The sequence below is a fragment of the Nerophis lumbriciformis genome, linkage group LG26 (genome assembly GCF_033978685.3).
Source record: "Nerophis lumbriciformis linkage group LG26, RoL_Nlum_v2.1, whole genome shotgun sequence".
Taxonomy (NCBI): Eukaryota; Metazoa; Chordata; class Actinopteri; order Syngnathiformes; family Syngnathidae; genus Nerophis; species Nerophis lumbriciformis.
The window spans coordinates 904,576-925,337 of record NC_084573.2 but is presented as its reverse complement, the minus strand read 5'-3'; the positions used below and the strand labels follow the sequence as shown (position 1 = coordinate 925,337).

The following is a 20,762-nucleotide window of genomic DNA, read 5'->3' as shown; positions in this document are numbered from 1 at the left end:
GCGCCTCTCCCGAAAACCTCCCGGGACAAATATTCTCCCGAAAATCTCCCGATTTTCAGCCGGAGCTGGAAGCCACGCCCCCTCCAGCTCCATGCGGACCTGAGTGAGGACAGCCTTTTTTCATGACGGGAGGACAACAGGGTGACAAGAACTAAATCATCCAGACTAGAGATAAATTGTATTATTAAAAAATAAAAATAAATACATTTTTACTATATTTTGCTAAAAACATCAAAATTAATTGTATTTTTATTTGTATTTTTTCCTGACTCCTTATTACATCCAGCCATAGAATTACACATTAAAATAAACATATTTGAAATAATTGATTTTAAATTATCATAATAATTCATTTAAAATGACCATATTTAATTATTAAAATAATTGCTTGTTTATCAACAACTTTAGCATTTTATTCATTACATTTTGAAACTCTCAGAAGCCAAGTTATGTTATATTCCTTAATATTATTTATGCAAGTTTGAAGTATCAATTATCTAAACACAGTTTTGTTTGCATATTTTCAGGATGTAGATATCTATATATATATATATATATATATATATATATATATATATATATATATATATATAGATATCTATATATATATATATCTATACATATACATACATATACATATATATATATATATATATATATATATATATATATATATATATATATATATATATATATATGTCTTAATAAGGTTATCCAAAAAATAGTGCTCGATACCGTAGTAGAGCGCAATATATGTATGTGTGGGAAAAAAAATCACAAGACTACTTCATCTCTACAGGCCTGTTTCATGAGGGGTTCCCTCAATCATCAGGAGAAATCTCCTGATGATTGAGGGAACCCCTCATGAAACAGGCCTGTAGAGATGAAGTAGTCTTGTGATTTTTTTCCCCACACATACATATATATATATATATATATATATATATATATATGTATGAAATACGTGACTTGGTGAATTCTAGCTGTCAATATACTCCTCCCCTCTTAACCACGCCCCCAACCACGCCACCACCCCACCCCAACCACGCCCCCACCCCCTACCTCCCGAAATCGGAGGTCTCAAGGTTGGCAAGTATGATATATTTAGTGAGAAAATATTAACGCATATTATTTCCAGGCTTTCGCGGGCCACATAAAATAATGTGACAGGCCAGATAATAATAATATATTTTATTTGAGGAAAAAAAAAGCACTTTACATTGAGTAAACAACCTCAAAGTGCTAGTGTATTAAAAATAAAATAAAAAGATAATAAAAAATAAATACAAATAAAAACTAGAACAGCCAAATAGCCAAAACTAGTATGCATATATCTAAAAAAAAAAGAGGCTTTTTTTAAAAAGAAGGGTTTTTAAGCATTTTTTAAAAGCATCCACAGTCTGCGGTACCCTCAGGTGGTCAGGGAGAGTGTTTTACAGACTGGGAGCGGCAGAGCAGAAAGCCCGGTCTCCCATTGTTCGTAGCTTTGTCCTCTGAGGTTGGAGAAGGTTAGCCTGTCCGGAGCGGAGGTGTCGTGTGAAGGATTTGGGGGTGAGCAGTTCTTTGAGGTAGAGGGGGGCATTTCCATGGAGGCACTGGTGGGTTAGTAGGGAGACTTTGAATCCATCCTGAGTGGAACAGGAAGCCAGTGAAGGGATTTGAGATTTGGCCCCCGGGTCTTGACTTTGACACCAGTGTTATAGACGATAAACTAAGATTGACACTGAATAGGAGTTAAATACAGAACAAAATATCAAAAATGACTGCAATACTAAATAGAAGAAATGACACACTCAACAAATATGAACTACATTTATTGCATAAAGGTGTGGGGACATACATATCAAACAATATTCATATCACAAAAGAGAGATCATTAATAGAATGGATTATTGGGAGCCAACAAATGACACATTTTAGAAGTAAATAATCTTGTATAAAACAAAATGATGTATAAAGTAAATAATAATATGCTTCTAGAAGATGCAAAGGTATGAACACATGTCAAACAAACATATAAAGGAATCATTTACAGTTAGAAATGAAAATATGTAAGACTTCTTTAAAAACCTACACTATCATGAATGACAAGTTATTGTATTCTATGCTTAGTTGATCAAATAGATCTTTTTAAAACACCTTCAAAAGTGAACATAGGGCTAGTCAAAATAAGCCGACGCTTCAGTGTACACAGTTTCAATCACAGAACATACAAACCCCGTTTCCATATGAGTTGGGAAATGGTGTTAGATGTAAATATAAACGGAATACAATGATTTGCAAATCCTTTTCAAGCCATATTCACTTGAATATGCTACAAAGACAACATATTTCATGTTCAAACTCATAAACTTTATTTATTTTTTGCAAATAATCATTAACTTTAGAATTTCATGGCTGCAACACGTGCCAAAGTAGTTGGGAAAGGGCATGTTCACCACTGTGTTACATCACCTTTTCTTTTAACAACACTCAGTAAACGATTGGGAACTGAGGAAACTAATTGTTGAAGCTTTGAAAGTGGAATTCTTTCCCATTCTTGCTTGATGTACAGCTTCAGTCGTTCAACAGTCCGGGGTCTCCGCTGTCGTATTTTAGGCTTCATAATGCGCCACACATTTTCAATGGGAGACAGGTCTGGACTGCAGGCGGGCCAGGAAAGTACCCGCACTCTTTTTTTTACGAAGCCACGCTGTTGTAACACGTGCTGAATGTGTCACGTGGGGGTCACAGCTAGCTGCGGGGTTGTTCTTCCAACGCAAAAGAGACGGCTCCGGACGACAGCGTGAAGGTAGGCTTGGATTTATTGACATAAAACAGTCACTACCACAAAACACAAAAATACAACCAAAAAAGGCAAGTGTGCCTAAAACATATGAAGCTGCTAATTAACAAAAACTAGGACATGGACATGGAAACTTACTTTGTCAAAACGAGACATGAACCGGAGTGACATAACGACAATGCAGGCAGAACAAGTGATGAACAAAGGTATGCTTAAATAACAGTGACATGATTGGTGACAGGTGTGTGTGAGTCCAAACGTGGAACAGGTGAAACTAATGGGTAACCATAGAAACAAAACAAACTCAAACAAGGAAGTGAAACCAGGAACTAAGGAAGTCCAAAACTAACAGCATAACTAAACAAAACATGATCCGGAACACGGATCATGACAGAATGTGGCTTGGCATTGTCTTGCTGAAATAAGCAGGGGCGTCCGTGAAAAAGACGGCGCTTAGATGGCAACAAATGTTGCTCCAAAAGCTGTATGTACCTTTCAGCATTAATGGTGCCTTCACAGATGTGTAAGTTACCCATGCCTTGGGCACTAATGCACCCCCATACCATCACACATGCTGCCTTTTGAACTTTGCGTCGATAACAGTCTGGATGGTTCGCTTCCCCTTTGGTCCGGATGACACGATGTCGAATATTTCCAAAAACAAATTTGAAATGTGGACTCGTCAGAAAATTCCACTTTGCATGAGTCCATCTTAGATGATCTCGGGGCCCAGGGAAGCCGGCGGCGTTTCTGGGTGTTGTTGATAAATGGCTTTCGCTTTGCATAGTAGAGTTTCAACTTGCACTTACTGATGTAGCGACCAACTGTATTTAGTGACAGTGCTTTTCTGAAGTGTTCCTGAGCCCATGTGGTGATATCCTTTAGAGATTGATGTCGCTTTTTGATAAAGTCACGGTCATTCAATGTTGGTTTCCGCATACGTGGAGTGATTTCTCCAGATTCTCTGAACCTTTTGATGATATTACGGAGCATAGATGGTGAAATCCCTAAATTCCTTGCAATAGCTGCTTGAGAAAGGTTGTTCAACAATTTGCTCACGCATTTGTTGACAAAGTGGTGACCCTCGCCCCGTCCTTGTTTGTGAATGACTGAGCATTTCATGGAATCTACTTTTATACCCAATCATGGCACCCACCTGTTCCCAATTAGCCTGCACACCTGTGGGATGTTCCAAATAAGTGTTTGATGAGCATTCCTCAACTTTATCACTCTTTTTTGCCACTTGTGCCAGCTTTTTTGAAACATGTTGCAGGCATCAAATTCTAAAGTTAATGATTATTTGCAAAAAATAAATAAAGTTTATGAGTTTGAACATGAAATATGTTGTCTTTGTAGCATATTCAACTGAATATGGCTTGAAAAGGATTTGCAAATCATTGTATTCCGTTTATATTTACATCTAACACAATTTCCCAACTCATATGGAAACGGGGTTTGTACTTTTAAAAGAAATGTACACATTGTTGTATATTAATGTGTGTACTTGATTGATATAAAAGGACATATCTAAAGTATCTCAGAAGCTTATTAAGAAGATGATGTCACACACGTTATACACTATATTGCCAAAAGTATTTGTCCAGCCATCCAAATGATGAGAATCAGGTGTCCTAATCACTAATCACAGGTGTATCAAATCAAGCACTTAGACATGGAGACTGTTTCTACAAACACTTGTGAAAGAATGGGCCGCTCTCAGTGATTTCCAGCATGGAACTGTCAGAGTATGCAACAAATCCAGTCCTGAAATTTCCTCGTTCCGAAATATTCCAAAGTCAACTTTATTATAAGGAAAGTGAAGAGTTTGGGAACAACAGCAACTCAGCCACCAAGTGGTAGGCCACTTGACAAGAGAGGGGTCAGTGGAGGAATTATGGTGTGGGGTTGTTTTCCAGGAGTTAGTTAGTTCCAGTGAAAAGAACTTAGAAATGTTAGACTAATGATGTATATATTATCACACAACTCTTATGCTTAAGGGCCGTTGCTATAATTATTGCCAATTGTGCGTAAGTGGTATTTTTTCTTTGTCTGTGCAAAGCTGGCAATCCAAAATACCAGTCTGGTATCAGTGTTTGTGTCCAGACTCGGCCTGCTGACTGCCAAGGCCGAACACCGACAGGGCAGAGACAAGGCGATATCACCAGCGTCAATACATTTGCATTTTTGCATAATCATATATTGTGCTGAAGAAGGAGTCCTATCGGGTTCTTTTGGCTCATAGGACTCCTGAGGCAGCGGACAGGTACCGACAGGCCAAGCGGTGTGCGGCTTCAGCGGTCGCAGAGGCAAAAACTCGGGACATGGGAGGAGTTCGGTGAGGCCATGGAAAACGACTTCCGGACGGCTTCGAAGCGATTCTGGACCACCATCCGCCGCCTCAGGAAGGGGAAGCAGTGCAGTGTCAACACCGTGTATGGTGAGGATGGTGTTCTGCTGACCTCGACTGCGGATGTTGTGGATCGGTGGAGGGAATGCTTCGAAGACCTCCTCAATCCCACCAACACGTCTTCCTATGAGGAAGCAGTGCCTGGGGAGTCTGTGGTGGGCTCTCCTATTTCTGGGGCTGAGGTTGCCGAGGTAGTTAAAAAGCTCCTCGGTGGCAAGGCCCCGGGGGTGGATGAGATCCGCCCGGAGTTCCTTAAGGCTCTGGATGCTGTGGGGCTGTCTTGGTTGACAAGACTCTGCAGCATCGCGTGGACATCGGGGGCGGTACCACTGGATTGGCAGACCGGGGTGGTGGTTCCTCTCTTTAAGAAGGGGAACCGGAGGGTGTGTTCTAACTATCGTGGGATCACACTCCTCAGCCTTCCCGGTAAGGTCTATTCAGGTGTACTGGAGAGGAGGCTACGCCGGATAGTCCAACCTCGGATTCAGGAGGAACAGTGTGGTTTTGGTCCTGGTCGTGGAACTGTGGACCAGCTCTATACTCTGGGCAGGGTCCTTGAGGGTGCATGGGAGTTTGCCCGACCAGTCTACATGTGTTTTGTGGACTTGGAGAAGGCATTGGACCGTGTCCCTCGGGAAGTCCTGTGGGGAGTGCTCAGAGAGTATGGGGTATCGGACTGTCTGATTGTGGCAGTCCGCTCCCTGTATGATCAGTGCCAGAGCTTGGTCCGCATTGCCGGCAGTAAGTCGGACACGTTTCCAGTGAGGGTTGGACTCCGCCAAGGCTGCCCTTTGTCACCCATTCTGTTCTGAACTTTTATGGACAGAATTTCTAGGCGCAGTCAAGGCGTTGAGGGGATCTGGTTTGGTGGCTGCAGGATTAGGTCTCTGCTTTTTAAACATGATGTGGTCCTGATGGCTTCATCTGGCCAGGATCTTCAGCTCTCACTGGATCGGTTCGCAGCCGAGTGTGAAGCGACTGGGATGAGAATCAGCACCTCCAAGTCCGAGTCCATGGTTCTCGCCCGGAAAAGGGTGGAGTGCCATCTCCGGGTTGGGGAGGAGATCTTGCCCCAAGTGGAGGAGTTCAAGTACCTCGGAGTCTTGTTCACGAGTGAGGGAAGAGTGGATGGTGAGATCGACAGGCGGATCGGTGCGGCGTCTTCAGTAATGCGGACGCTGTATCGATCCGTTGTGGTGAAGAAGGAGCTGAGCCGGAAGGCAAAGCTCTCAATTTACCGGTCGATCTACGTTCCCATCCTCACCTATGGTCATGAGCTTTGGGTTATGACCGAAAGGACAAGATCACGGGTACAAGCGGCCCAAATGAGTTTCCTCCGCCGGGTGGCGGGGCTCTCCCTTAGAGATAGGGTGAGAAGCTCTGCCATCCGGGAGGAGCTCAAAGTAAAGCCGCTGCTCCTCCACATGGAGAGGAGCCAGATGAGGTGGTTCGGGCATCTGGTCAGGATGCCACCCGAACGCCTCCCTAGGGAGGTGTTTAGGGCATGTCCGACCGGTAGGAGGCCGCGGGGAAGACCCCTTCTCGTCTGTTTTAATAGATGTCATCAGTGTTTGAACCTGACATGAATGCTCCAGGATACCAAAACATTTCAGACAATTCCAGGCTCCCAACCTTGTGGGAACAGTTTGGAGCGGGGCCCCTTCCTCTTCCAACATGACTGTGCACCAGTGCACAAAGCGAGGTCCATAAAGACATGGATGACACTTGATGAACTTGACTGGCCTGCACAGAGTCCTGACCTGAACCCCATAGAACACCTTTTGGGGATGAATTAGAACGGAGACTGAGAGCCAGGCCTTCTCCACCAACATCACCAATGCGCTTTTGGAAGAATGCTGGAAAATTGCTATAAAGACACTCGGCAACCTTGTGGACAGCCTTCCCAGAAGAGTTGAAGCTGTAATAGCTGCAAAAGGTCATATTGAACCCTACGGGTTGGGAATGGGATGGCACTTCCAGTCCAAATGTGAGTCAAACACTTTTGGCAATATAGTGTATGTGCTGATGTTGTTAGAAAGTGAAAGTTTTGATAGTTTATTTCAAATCCTGCTGCTGTGTTCCTTCCACTGCTACTCAGAAGACAATCTTTCACTGCCACTCTACACTTTCTCACCTGTGTGTGTTCTCAGGTGTTTTTTCAAATGGTGACTCTGCGTGAAACTCTTATTGCAGAATGAACAGAAAAAGGGTCTTTCGCCGGTGTGCGTTCTCATGTGCTTGGCGAGCGACGAGCGGTCGCGGACGCTTTTGTCGCACCTGGGACAGGCGAAGGGTTTTTGGCCCGTGTGCGTCCTCATGTGACTTTGCAAATTACCGCTCTGGGCAAAGCTTTTGCCGCAGACCAAACACGAAAAGGGCTTTTCCCCGGCGTGTATTCTCACGTGGTTTTTCAAATTGCCGCTTTGTGCGAAACCTTTACCGCAGACTGTACATAAAAAGGGTTTTTCCCCGGTGTGTGTTCTCATGTGCACGCCGAGCGACGATTGGTCGGTGCAGCTTTTGTGGCAGATCGAACAGGAGTATGGTTTCCCACCGGCGTCTGTTCTCAAATGTTGCCTTTGAGTGACATAGTCGCCATAGGCTGAGCAGGAAAAGGGTTTTTCTCCAGTGTGCGTTCTCATGTCTCTTATTAGTTTAGTGGGGTATTTAAAGGTTTTGTCACAGTGAGAACATGTCAAGTGTGTTTTATCTTTAGAGTCTTCATCATCAGTGTCAGAAGAGTGAGACGTCGTCTCGTCACTATCTGATAGTGGAGCTAACATCTTGTCTGCTGGTGGTCCTCCACAGTGGTCTCTCTCACCTTCTGTTGGAGGCTCCGCCTCTCTCTCACCTTTGACCTCACCATCTTCACTCTTCACAGTCACTGGGAACTCTCTCACCTGACTGATGCTGTGCTCCTCCTCTTCCTCTTTAAAGTGGGAGGTGTGTGGCTCCTCCTTCGCCATCCTGAAGCTCCACCCCTGCTGCTTAGGGAGAAGATGTTCCTCACAAACATCTGCAGGACACACGAAGACACATTTTTTTAGAAACATCCAGCTTTGCTCGGTCCCAAAAGGCCATCAGGTTGTGTAAATTAAGATAAAAAGAGAATACAACAAATCCTTTTCAACTTATATTCAACTGAATAGACTGCAAAGACAAGATATTTCATGTTCACACTGACAAACTTTCTTCTTTTTTGCAAATATTAGCTCATTTGGAATGTGATGCCTGCAACATGTTTCAAAAAAGCTGGCACAAGTGGCAAAAAAGAGTGAGAAAGTTGAGGAATGCTCATCAAAGACTTATTTGGAACATCCCACAGGTGAACAGGCTAATTGGGAACAGGTGGGTGCCATGATTGGGTATAAAAGCAGCTTCCATGAAATGCTCAGTCATTCACAAACAAGGACGGGGGCGAGGGTCACCACTTTGTCAACAAATGCCTGAGAAAATTGTTTAAGAACAACACCATTTAAACGGCACCATGTAATAATCATCAAAAAACGCACGAGAGACAAGAACTTGGTCTATGTGGTCACACCACACAGCACATAGGGCTCACCTGTTTTTATTAGCACACACAAATTGGCACATTTAACCGCAGACGCATTTCAGCTGTGCATGTCAGCCTTCATTAATGAAAACAGGCGTTTAGGAGATAAAAGACAATTAGGCCAAACGCAATAATTGAGGGTACATCTTAAAATGTATAATTAAACCTTGATTAAGCAAAAATATGATTTAGTCGATAGAATACTCGATCATAAAAGAAACCATTATTTAAACAGCACCACGTAATAATCATCAAAAACGCACGAGAGACAGGAACTTTGTTTATGCGGTCACACCACACAGCACATAGGGCTGTGAGCGCACCTGCTTTCATTGGCACACACAAATTGGCACAATCAACCACGGACGCGTTTCAGCTGTGCGTGTCAGCCTTCAATAAAGAAAACAGGCGTTTAGGAGATAAAAGACAATTAGGCCAAACGCAATAATTGAGGGCACGTCTTAACATGTATAATTAAACCTTAATTAATCAAAAATATGATTTTGTCAATAGAATACTCGATTACTAAAAGAAACCACCATTTAAACAGCACCATGTAATAATCATCAAAAACGCACGAGAGACAAGAATTCTGTTTATGCGGTCACATCACACAGCACATAGGGCTCACCTGTTTTTATTAGCACACACAAATTGGCACAATCAACCACGGACGCGTTTCAGCTGTGCGTGTCAGCCTTCAATAAAGAAAACAGGCTTTTAGGAGATAAAAGACAATTAGGCCAAACGCAATAATTGAGGGCACGTCTTAAAATGTATAATTAAACCTTAATTAAGCAAACATATGATTTTGTCGATAGAATACTCGATTACTAAAAGAAACCACCATTTAAACGGCACCATGTAATAATCGTCAAAAACGCACGAGAGACAGGAACTTTGTTTATGCGGTCACATCACACAGCACATAGGGCTGTGAGCGCACCTGCTTTCATTGGCACACACAAATTGGCACAATCAACCACGGATGCGTTTCAGCTGTGCGTGTCAGCCTTCAATAAAGAAAAGAGGCGTTTAGGAGATAAAAGACAATTAGGCCAAATGCAATAATTGAGGGCACATCTTAACATGTATAATTAAACCTTAATTAAGCAAAAATATGATTTAGTCGATAGAATACTCGATTACTAAAAGAAACCACCATTTAAACGGCACCATGTAATAATCATCAAAAATGCACGAGAGACAAGAATTTTAATTATGCGGTCACACCACACAGCACATAGGGCTCACCTGTTTTATTAGCACACACACATTGGCACAATCAACCACGGATGCGTTTCAGCTGTGCGTGTCAGCCTTCAATAATGAAAACAGGCGTATAGGAAATAAGACAATTAGGCCAAATGCAATAATTGAGGGCACATCTTAACATGTATAATTAAACCTTAATTAAGCAAAAATATGATTTAGTCGATAGAATACTCGATCATAAAAGAAACCATTATTTAAACAGCACCATGTAATAATCATCAAAACGCACGAGAGACAAGAATTTTATTTATGCGGTCACACCACACAGCACATAGGGCTGTGAGCGCACCTGCTTTCATTGGCACACACAAATTGGCACAATCAACCACGGACGCGTTTCAGCTGTGCATGTCAGCCTTCAATAAAGAAAACAGGCGTTTATGAGATAAAAGACAATTAGGCCAAACGCAATAATTGAGGGCACATCTTAAAATGTATAATTAAACCTTGATTAAGCAAAAATATGATTTAGTCGATAGAATACTCGATTACTAAAAGAAACCACCATTTAAACGGCACCATGTAATAATCATCAAAAACGCACGAGAGACAAGAATTTTGTTTAGGCGGTCACACCACACAGCACATAGGGCTGTGAGCGCACCTGTTTTTATTAGCACACACAAATTGGCACAATCAACCACGGACGCGTTTCAGCTGTGCGTGTCAGCCTTCAATAATGAAAACAAGCGTTTAGGAGATAAAAGACAATTAGGCCAAACGCAATAATTGAGGGCACATCTTAACATGTATAATTAAACCTTAATTGAGCAAAAATATGATTTATTATGAGTTATTCGATAAATACTAGATTACTAAAATATTTGAGCTCTACTGCAAACCAGCGAGTGGATGAACTCATGAAGGACGTACATGAATTAAAATCCAGTAAATGTAAATACAATTACGCAGGGCTAAAATACATTCTGACTAAGTATGTTTTTGAAATAACTGTCAGGAAAAATGCAAGTATTATTAGTATTTGTTATTTTTTTATTTTTAGTTTATTATTTATTTGGTCAGTGGTCAACAAAATAAACAAACAGTTGTACATTCATAAATTGAAAATGTTTCAAATGTAAAAATGCAATCACCCTGTTAGTCATCATTTTTGCGCTCTAGCTCGGGACTTCTTCTGTTTGTCTGATAGTCTCATTACTGCCACAAATGGTGGAAAAGTGTATTACAACTGAGGACCCGTACTGCTGACCCACATATTTTTGTGGCGGCTCTCTGGGGGGCGCTTGCGGCCCCACAATGGGACCCGGCCCTATGGTTATGAAACATTGTATAGGATGACATGTGGATGTTGTGCTTACTTGGACTGTGGTGAAGGTGTGAGGACTCGGGTAGTTTGTCTTCAGTCTTCACAGTCAGTGGAAGCTTGGGGAGATGAGCCTCCTCCTGAGTGATCCACACTTCCTCATCTTCCTCTTTAATGCGGGGGGGCTGTGGATCCTCCTGCTGCTGAGGGGGACCTTCTTCTTGACGAGCGTTCATCTTTTGGACGTCTGCAAGACAACACAAAACTCGGATGAGTCACATCATTTTTAGTCCATAAAATACAACATTTTTAAGAAGTCGTGGTGATGTTCTTCTACGCATGGAATAAGCATCATTTATTGATTATGAATTGTGTAATTTCTACTAATATTTGGATTCAATGCTCATAAAGTTGCCACCAACACAAAGTAGCGGTCAGAAGTGTACATACACATAATGTCATACCTTGAATGTTGGTGTTGAGCTAGACCGCTAGTCTCTTCTCAAGGATAGGGCTATCACTTTTGAATTCCGAAGTCCCAATTAGAGCCTCTTTTCCTACGAGAAGGGATCCAATCCACTAAGGAGCCTTATCTTACTATGTGCTCAAACTGAAATGCCATTATTGAATTAAACTTGGTGGTTTGCCTTCTCCAAGTTGGATGTCAATCTTCACCGTACGCAAAACGTGATGAGAGTTCATTCATTCACTTCAAAGGCAAAAGTGTGTTTCTGGTACAAAAATATAGAAGCTACAGAACGACCTGCAGAACCAGCGTCTCTCCAGGACCGCCCGCCACTTCTTCTGAGTCTATGTGGAAGTGTTTTTAAAGTTGTGGAGATGATTCAGTAAATTAATTCATTCGATTTTACTGGTTTAGGGAGTTGCTATAGACCGGTGGTGTCAAACTGGTTCTCATTGAGAGCCACATCGCAGTTATGGTTGCCTTGCCGCTTTTAAAAATTAGTAATATATGAATATATATATGTATACACACAGTCGTGGTCAAAAGTTTACATACACTTGTGTGTCTTGAGTTTACAATCATTTCTTATTTGTTTGTGATGTAGTGATTGGAGCACATACTTGTTGGTCACAAAAAACATTCATGCAGTTTGCTTCTTTTATGAATTTATTATGGCTCTACTGAAAATGTGAGGGTGAAAAGTATACATACAGCAATGTTAATATTTGCTTACATGTCCCTTGGCAAGTTGACCTGCAATAAGGCGCTTTTGGTAGCCATCCACAAGCTTCTGCTTGACCACTAAATTGCTGCAGTTCAGCTAAATGTGTTGCTTTTCTGACATGGACTTGTTTCTTCAGCATTGTCCACACCTCTAAGTCATTCTAAAACCTTCATTCTAGCCTGATTTAGCCATTCCTTTACCACTTTTGAGGTCATTGTCCTGTTGGAACACCCAACTGCGCCCAAGACCCAACCTCCGGGTTGATGATTTTAGCTTGTCCTGAACAATTTGGAGCTAATCCTCCTTTTTCATTGTCCCATTTAAAGCAGCAGTTCCATTGGCAGCAAAACAGGCCCAGAGCATAATACTACCACCACCATGCTTGACGGAAGGATTGGTGTTCCTGGGATTAAAGGCCTCACCTTTTTGGATTTTGGATTTTTTCCATGTGTCAAGATGTCCGGATATTTCCTGTCAAAATGTCGGGATATTTTCTGTCAAAAAGTCTGGATTTTTTCTTAGTGTCAAAATGTATCTTTTATAAGTGTCAAAAACTTGGGATTTTTTTCGTCAAAAAGTCGTGATTTTTTCAAAGTGTCAAAATGTCGTGATATTTCTGTCAAAAAGTCGGGATTTTTTCAAAGTGTCAAAAAGTCGGGATTTTTTCAAAGTGTCAAAAAGTTGAGATTTTTTCCAAGTGTGAAAAAGTCGGGATTTTTTCGAAGTGTCAAAATGTCGTGATATTTCTGTCAAAAAGTCGGGATTTTTTCTAAGTGTCAAAATGTCGGGATATTTTCTGTCCAAAAGTTGAGATTTTTTTCTAAGTGTGAAAAAGTCGGGATTTTTTTCGAAGTGTCAAGATGTCCGGATATTTCCTGTCATAATGTCGGGATATTTTCTGTCAAAAAGTCGAGATTTTTTTCTAAGTGTCAAAAAGTCTGGATTTTTTCTAAGTGTCAAAATGTATCTTTTATAAGTGTCAAAAACTTGGGATTTTTTTCGTCAAAAAGTCGTGATTTTTTCAAAGTGTCAAAATGTTGTGATATTTCTGTCAAAAAGTCTGGATTTTTTCTAAGTGTCAAAAAGTTGGGATTTTTTCAAAGTGTCAAAATGTCGGGATATTTTCTGTGTCAAAATGTCGGGATATTTTCTGTCCAAAAGTTGAGATTTTTTTCTAAGTGTGAAAAAGTCGGGATTTTTTCTAAGTGTCAAGATGTCCGGATATTTCCTGTCATAATGTCGGGATATTTTCTGTCAAAAAATCGAGATTTTTTCTAAGTGTCAAAAAGTCTGGATTTTTTCTAAGTGTCAAAATGCATCTTTTATAAGTGTCAAAAAGTGGTGATTTTTTCTAAGTGTCAAAAAGGCAGGATTTTTTCTAAGTCACAATGTCGGGATATTATCTGTCGAAATGTCGGGATATTTGCTGTCAAAATGTCAGATATTTTCTGTCAAAAAGTCTGGATTTTTTTTGTAAAAAAATTGGGATTTTTTTTGCAAAAAAATCGGGATTTTTTCCAAGTGTCAAAATGTCGGGATTTTTTTCTAAGTGTCAAAGAGTCAGGATTTTTTCTAAGTGTCAAAAAGTCTAGATTTTTTCTAAGTGTCAAAAAGTCTGGATATTTTCTGTCAAAGTGTCGGGATATTTTCTGTCAAAATGTCGGGATATTTTCTGTCAAAATGTCGGATATTTTCCGTCAAAAAGTATGGATTGTTTTGTAAAAAAATCGGGATTTTTTCCAAGTGTCAAAATGTCTGGATTTTTTTCTAAGTGTCAAAAAGTCTGGATTTTTTCAAGGCCTCACTTTTTCTCCTCCAAACATATTGCTTTGTATTGTGGCCAGATAACTTTCCTACAGAAGGTCTTATCTATGTCCATGTCATGTCAACTTGCCAAGGGACATGTAAGCAAATATGAACATTGCTGTATGTATACTTTTCACCCTCACATTTTCAGTAGAGCCATAATAAATTCATAAAAGAAGCAAACTTCATGAATGTTTTTTGTGACCAACATTGTATGTGCTCCAATCACTACATCACAAAAAATAAGAGTTGTAGAAATGATTGGAAAGTCAAGACAGCCATGACGTCATGTTCTTTACAAGTGTATGTACACTTATGACCACCACTGTATGTGTATAATACATTGTGACGTGTTAAATTACGAGACGTTCGTTCTTTTCTAGCAACAAATATTTAATGATGTTAAGCGTGACTGTACTATACAGCAAATAAACAGTTAAAGTATTAAATAAGTCAAAATAATTCTCATATATAAAATACACGCCACGCATAGGCCTGCTAGCGGGCTAACGCTAGCACGCTAGCTTCGAGCAACATCTCAGGTAAATAACATAAATATCATCAAAAGATATTTAATGTATACTACCTTAATAGCCGCGCGTACAAGAGAGGAGTCAAATATCTTCTTCCGATTGTTACACTGGCAACTCATAAAGGTGACTTTTTCTTCTGTGGCAAGGCGAAGAAAAAGATGGCCATGTTGCATGCTGGGTAGTGTAGTTCTTATTTTCCCCTAGCTCATAACATCACAATAGCCATGTTGCATGCTGGGTAGTGGAGTTCATATATTCCCCTAGCTCATAACAACACAATGGCAGTGTTGCATGCTGGGTAGTGTAGTTCTTATATTCCCTAGCTCATAACATCACAATGGCAGTGTTGCATGCTGGGTAGTGTAGTTCTTATATTCCCTCGCTCATCACATCACAATGGCGTTCGACGGAATAGACGTTGTTTTGGTTATTATAGTTTATTGATCTTAATCACAACGTACACGCACACACATATATGTCGTTTAATAGAGTAAACATCGTTAATACTTGTTTGTATCAGGATACATTAGTCTGCGTGCACGTTGACGCGCTAGCCTGGTTAGCTTAGCTTGTTAGCTTAGAAAGAAGACAGCAAAGTAAGTGTAAAGTCTTGTTATTTGTCTACATTACACATGCTCACAGTCTTCCTAACTGCTGCCGTTGAACAAATATTTATGATGTTACACACAAAAAAAAGCCGATAGCAGAGCACGAGGATGAACTTTGGCCAACAAAAGAGGAGAAGGAGCGACAACATGAACTACAGCAGGGTCCGGGGCCCCCGGTACTGGTCTGTGACGCATTTGACCCACTAAACACACCAATACCTTCTTATTCGATGTTTATTACAACTCCTGACAGGAAGTCCAGTCATTTAACTTCGTATGTGACACTTGTTAACTGCTAGCATGCTAATGCTATGAAAATGCTACCTTTTTAGCTAATTCTACGTTTTTTTCCCTCTCTAATTAGACCGCCATGCACCTTACAGTCATTTAACTTGGTATGTGACCCATGCTAACTGATAGCATGCTAACTTTTTGCGCTAGTTTTGCAACCGTTTACCCCAGAGTCATGCATCTTAGCACGTGCCACTTGCAAACTGTTAGCATGCTAACGTATGCTAGCGTTTTTGCTACTTTCTGTGTCTACGCCAACAAATACTGCATTTTTTGGTATTTGTTCTTACCCGGTCATGTGCTAGCTTCTTAACGTTAGCGTGCTAGTATGCTAACATTAGCATGGCTACGTTTCCAGCCAATATTACACTTTTTGGTGTAATTCCGCAGCCACACACCTTAGAGTCATACAACTTTGTGTTTTGAAACATGCTAACTGTATGCATGTTTACGTTAGCATACTAGCATGCTAATATGAACATGCTACCTTTTTAACTAATTCTACGTTTTTTTTCTCTCTAATTAGACCGCCATGCACCTTACAGTCATATAACTTGGTATGTGACCCATGCTAACTGATAGCATGCTAACGTTAGCCTGCTAGCGTGCTAAATTTTTGCGCTAGTTTTGCAACCGTTGACCCCAGAGTCATGCAACTTAGCACGTGCCACTTGTAAACTGTTAGCATGCTAACATTAAAGTGCTAATGCTAGCCTTTTTGCTACTTTCTGTGTCTACACCAACAAATACTGCATTTTTGGTATTTGTTCTTACCCGGTCATGTGCTAGCTTCTTAACGTTAGCGTGCTAGTATGCTAACATTAGCATGGCTACGTTTCCAGCCAATATTACACTTTTCGGTGTAATTCCGCAGCCACACAGCTTAGAGTCATAAAACTTTGTATTTTGAAACATGCTAACTGTATGCATGTTTACGATAGCATACTAGCATGCTAATATGAACATGCTACCTTTTTAGCTAATTCTACGTTTTTTTTTCTCTCTAATTAGACCGCCATGCACCTTACAGTCATATAACTTGGTATGTGACCCACGCTAACTGATAGCATGCTAACGTTAGCTTGCTAGCGTGCTAAATTTTTGCGCTAGTTTTGCAACCGTTGACCCCAGAGTCATGCAACTTAGCACGTGCCACTTGTCAACTGTTAGCATGCTAACAATAAAGTGCTAATGCTAGCCTTTTTGCTACTTGCTATGTCTACACCAACAAATACTGCATTTTTGGTATTTGTTCTTACCCAGTCACGTGCTAGCTTCTTAACATTAGCGTGCTAGTATGCTAACATTAGCATGGCTACGTTTCCAGCCAATATTACACTTTTCAGTGTAATTCTGCAGCCATACACCTTAGTGTCATACAACTTGGTATTTGAAACATGCTAACTGTATGCATGTTTACGTTAGCATGCTAACACGCTAATATGAACATGCTACCTTTTTAGCTAATTCTACGTCTATTTCTCTCTAATTAGACCACCATACACCTTACAGTCATATAACTTGGTATTTGACACATGCTAACTGATAGCATGCTAACGTTAGCTTGCTAGCGTGCTAAAATTAGCGTGCTAAATTTTGGCGGTAGTTTTGCAACCATCTATCCCAGAGTCATGCAACTTAGCACGTGCCACTTGTCAACTGTTAGCATGCTAACATTAAAGTGCTAATGCTAGCCTTTTTGCTACTTGCTATGTCTACACCAACAAATACTGCATTTCTTGGTATTTGTTCTTACCCAGTCACGTGCTAGCTTCTTAACGTTAGCGTGCTAGTATGCTAACATTAGCATGGCTACGTTTCCAGCCAATTTTACCCTTTTCGGTGTAATTCCACAGCCACACACCTTAGAGTCATACAACTTTGTATTTTGAAACATGCTAACTGTATATATGTTTACGTTAGCATGCTAACATTAATGTGCTAGCTATTTGGAATGAGCTAGTTTTTCGCAACCGTTTACCCCAGAGTCGTACAACTTGGTACGTGACACTTGTAAACTGTAAGCATGCAAACGTTAGCATGCTAACATTAAACTGCTAACTTTCTTTAGCTAAATGTACTCATTGTTCTCAAATTCCCCAGCCATACACCTTAGAGTCATTTAACTTGGTATGTGACACAAGCTAACTATTGTCATGCTCATGTTAGCTTGCTAGCATGCTAACATTAGCATGCTAATTTTTTTTTTTAGCTAGTTTTGCAACCGTTTCACCCAGGGTCATAAAGCTTGGTGTGTGACACGTGTTGCCTGATAGCATGCAAACGATAGCATGCTAGCAAGCTAACTTAAGCGTGCTAACTTTTTCTTCTGATTTTACTTTTTTTTTCTCTATTTCCGCAGCCTTTTGAGTCGTATAACTTGATGTATGAAACATGCCGACTGTTATCATGCTATCGTTAGCACACATGCTAAGCGTTATGTGTAAACATAACCTGGCTCTCAGTCTCCGTTCTAATTTATCCCCAAAGGTGTTCTATCGGGTTCAGGTCAGGACTCTGTGCAGGCCAGTCAAGTTCATCCACACCAGGCTCTGCCATCCATGTCTTTATGGACCTTGCTTTGTGCACGGGTGCACAGTCATGTTGGAAGAGGAAGGGGCCCCTCTCCAAACTGTTGGGGAGCATGGAATTGTCCAAAAATGTTTTGGTACCCTGGAGCATTCAACGTTCCTTTCACTGCAACTAAGGGGTCTTAGAATAATTATGTTTAAGTTATCACACATTATAGTTATTAGCTATTGTGCTCATGTTAGACTTTTGTATTTGTGCAAGGACAAAACTTGTTGTCTGAGGGGTGGCCTCAGCCGCAGATGTTATCTTTGTTTCAGCCCGCTAACAGCCAAGGACTTCAAGGACCTCAACGAAGATAAGATGACAGCACGCAGACGAAGCAGAGACAAGGAAATCCCAAGGCCCCAGCACATTCCGTCACGTATTGTTCGTACTGGAAGCTGCTTTGCATGATATGTGTGACCACTCCTTTTAGAGGCGGCCTCAGTGATGTTGACAGGGGAACTCCTGATTAAATAGAGGGAGCTGTGCCTTAGAGCGTAGGGCGAGGCTGTGACTAAGTGTGCAGCTCCATGCGTTCTCCTCATTGAGCCAAATTTAACTCTGTCTGCATCATTCCTTGCTTCTTGTCTGTTTAATAGATGTCATCAGTGTTTGAACCTGACAAGGAGCCAAGCCCAACTCCTGGAGCGGGCCTCTTCCAACATGACTGTGCACCAGTGCACAAAGCAAGGTCCATAAAGACATGGATGGCAGAGTCTGGTGCGGATGAATTTGACTGGCCTGCACAGAGTCCTGACCTGAACCCCACTTTTGGCAATATAGTGTATGTTACTGCATATTTAACCCGTTTTAAAATGGTTTCATTATCAATTCTAAATGGTATATTGCCGACCCCAGAGACAAGGCAATCACAAGGCCCCAGCACATTCCGTCACGTATTGTGCATACTGGAAGCTGCTTTGCATGATATGTGTGACCACTCCTTTTAGAGGCGGCCTCAGTGATGTTGACAGGGGAACTCCTGAATAAATAGAGGGAGCTGTACCTTAGAGCGTAGGGCGAGACTTTGACTAAGTGTGCAGCTCCATGCGTTCTCCTCATTGAGCCAAATTTAACTCTGTCTGCATCATTCCTTGCTTTGCTCCGTGAGACTGAGCAAAGCTGGATGTTTCTAAAACATGCGTGTCTTCGTGTGTCCTGCAGACGTCCGTGAGGAACATCTTCTCCCCGAGCAGGAGGGGTGGAGCTTCAGGATGGCGAAGGAGGAGCCACACACCTCCCACTTTAAAGAGGAAGAGGAGGAGCACAGCATCAGTCAGGTGGGAGAGCATCTTGAATGGTTGGAGGAGTTCCCAGTGACTGTGAAGAGTGAAGATGAGGAGGTCAAAGGTGAGAGAGAGGCGGAGCCTCCGACAGAAGGTGATGGAGACCACTGTGGAGGACCACCAGCAGACAAGATCTTAGCTCCACTATCAGATAGTGACGAGACGACGTCTCACTCTGCTGACACTGATGATGAAGACTCTAAAGATAAAACACACTTGACATGTTCTCACTGTGACAAAACCTTTAAATACCCCAGTAAACTGATAAGTCACATGAGAACGCACACCGGAGAAAAACCCTTTTCCTGCTCGGTTTGTGGTAAAGGATGCACACAAAAAAACCATTTGAAAGCCCACATGCAAACACACACCGGAGTAAAACCTTTCTCATGTTCAGTCTGCGGTAAAGGATTTGCACGTAAATACGTGTTAAAGCACCACATGGAGTCGCACCCCGCCGTGGAAAAAACCTTTCCCTGTTCAATCTGCGGTAAAGTCTTTTTACACACCAACTATTTAACAAAACACAGGAGAACGCACACCGGAGAAAAACCTTTTCCTTGCTCGATATGTGGTAAAGGTTTCGGAACCAGTCAGTTTGTGAAAGCACACATGAGAATACACACCGGAGAAAAACCCTTTTCCTGCTCAGTCTGTAGGAAAGGTTTCACACAAAGACAGCATGTGAAACAACACAAGAGAACGCACACGGGTGAAAAACCTCATGTCTGTTCGGTCTGTGGGAAAGCTTTTGCACGTCGTCACCATTTGATAACACACATGAGGACACACACCGGTGAGAAAGTGTTGAGTTGTGGTGTGTGTGGTGAAAGATTCTCTTCTAAGTACCAGTGTAAGAAACACAAGTGTGCTGCTCAGGACAGCAAATGATTTGCATTTCTAACTGTAAATGATTCCTTTACATGATGTACATATTTGTTTTGTACCTTTGCTTTTGAGTACATATAAATCCCTCTTAGTTGGTTCACATGTGAAACATCTTCTGGAAGCATATTATTATTGACTTTATACATCATTTGAGCAGTTGTGTTTTATACAAGATCATTTACTTTTAAAATGTGTCATTTGTTGGCTCCCAATAATCCATTCTATTAATGATCTTTATTGCTATCTTTTGTGATATGAATATTGTTTTTTATGCATGTCCCCACACCTTTATGCAACTA

The 20,762-nt window shown here is 41.2% G+C and overlaps 2 protein-coding genes across 5 annotated transcripts in view; one reads left to right on the top strand and one right to left on the bottom strand.

Annotated features, from left to right (window-relative positions):
- The window catches only part of LOC133623542 (uncharacterized), a 23,146-nt gene extending 8,157 nt beyond the window's left edge, over window positions 1–14,989 (bottom strand). Inside the window, exons 1-3 of the mRNA XM_061986759.2 lie at window positions 14,870–14,989; window positions 11,343–11,523; window positions 7,315–8,208 (exon numbers count right to left, since the gene is read on the bottom strand). Coding sequence (XP_061842743.2) covers window positions 7,315–8,208; window positions 11,343–11,523; window positions 14,870–14,989 — 1,195 coding nt within the window. The remainder of the gene's footprint in view (window positions 1–7,314; window positions 8,209–11,342; window positions 11,524–14,869) is intronic.
- On the top strand, window positions 14,711–20,762 carry LOC133624087 (uncharacterized). Of its 4 annotated transcripts, XM_061987699.1 has the most exons (3): window positions 15,184–15,412; window positions 18,889–19,073; window positions 19,454–20,762. In XM_061987699.1, the coding sequence occupies exon 3, from the start codon at window positions 19,504–19,506 to the stop codon at window positions 20,464–20,466; it is 963 nt and encodes a 320-aa protein (XP_061843683.1). In that variant the 5' UTR covers window positions 15,184–15,412; window positions 18,889–19,073; window positions 19,454–19,503; the 3' UTR covers window positions 20,467–20,762. The 4 variants fall into 4 exon arrangements, with proteins under 4 accessions (XP_061843686.1, XP_061843683.1, XP_061843682.1 ...); XM_061987702.2 differs by lacking the exons at window positions 15,184–15,412; window positions 18,889–19,073 and adding an exon at window positions 14,711–14,825; XM_061987698.1 differs by lacking the exon at window positions 18,889–19,073.

Excerpts from the sequence above, each read along its gene's own strand:
- LOC133624087 (XM_061987702.2), top strand. The coding sequence starts at position 19,504 with ATGGCGAAGGAGGAGCCACACACCTCCCACTTTAAAGAGGAAGAGGAG.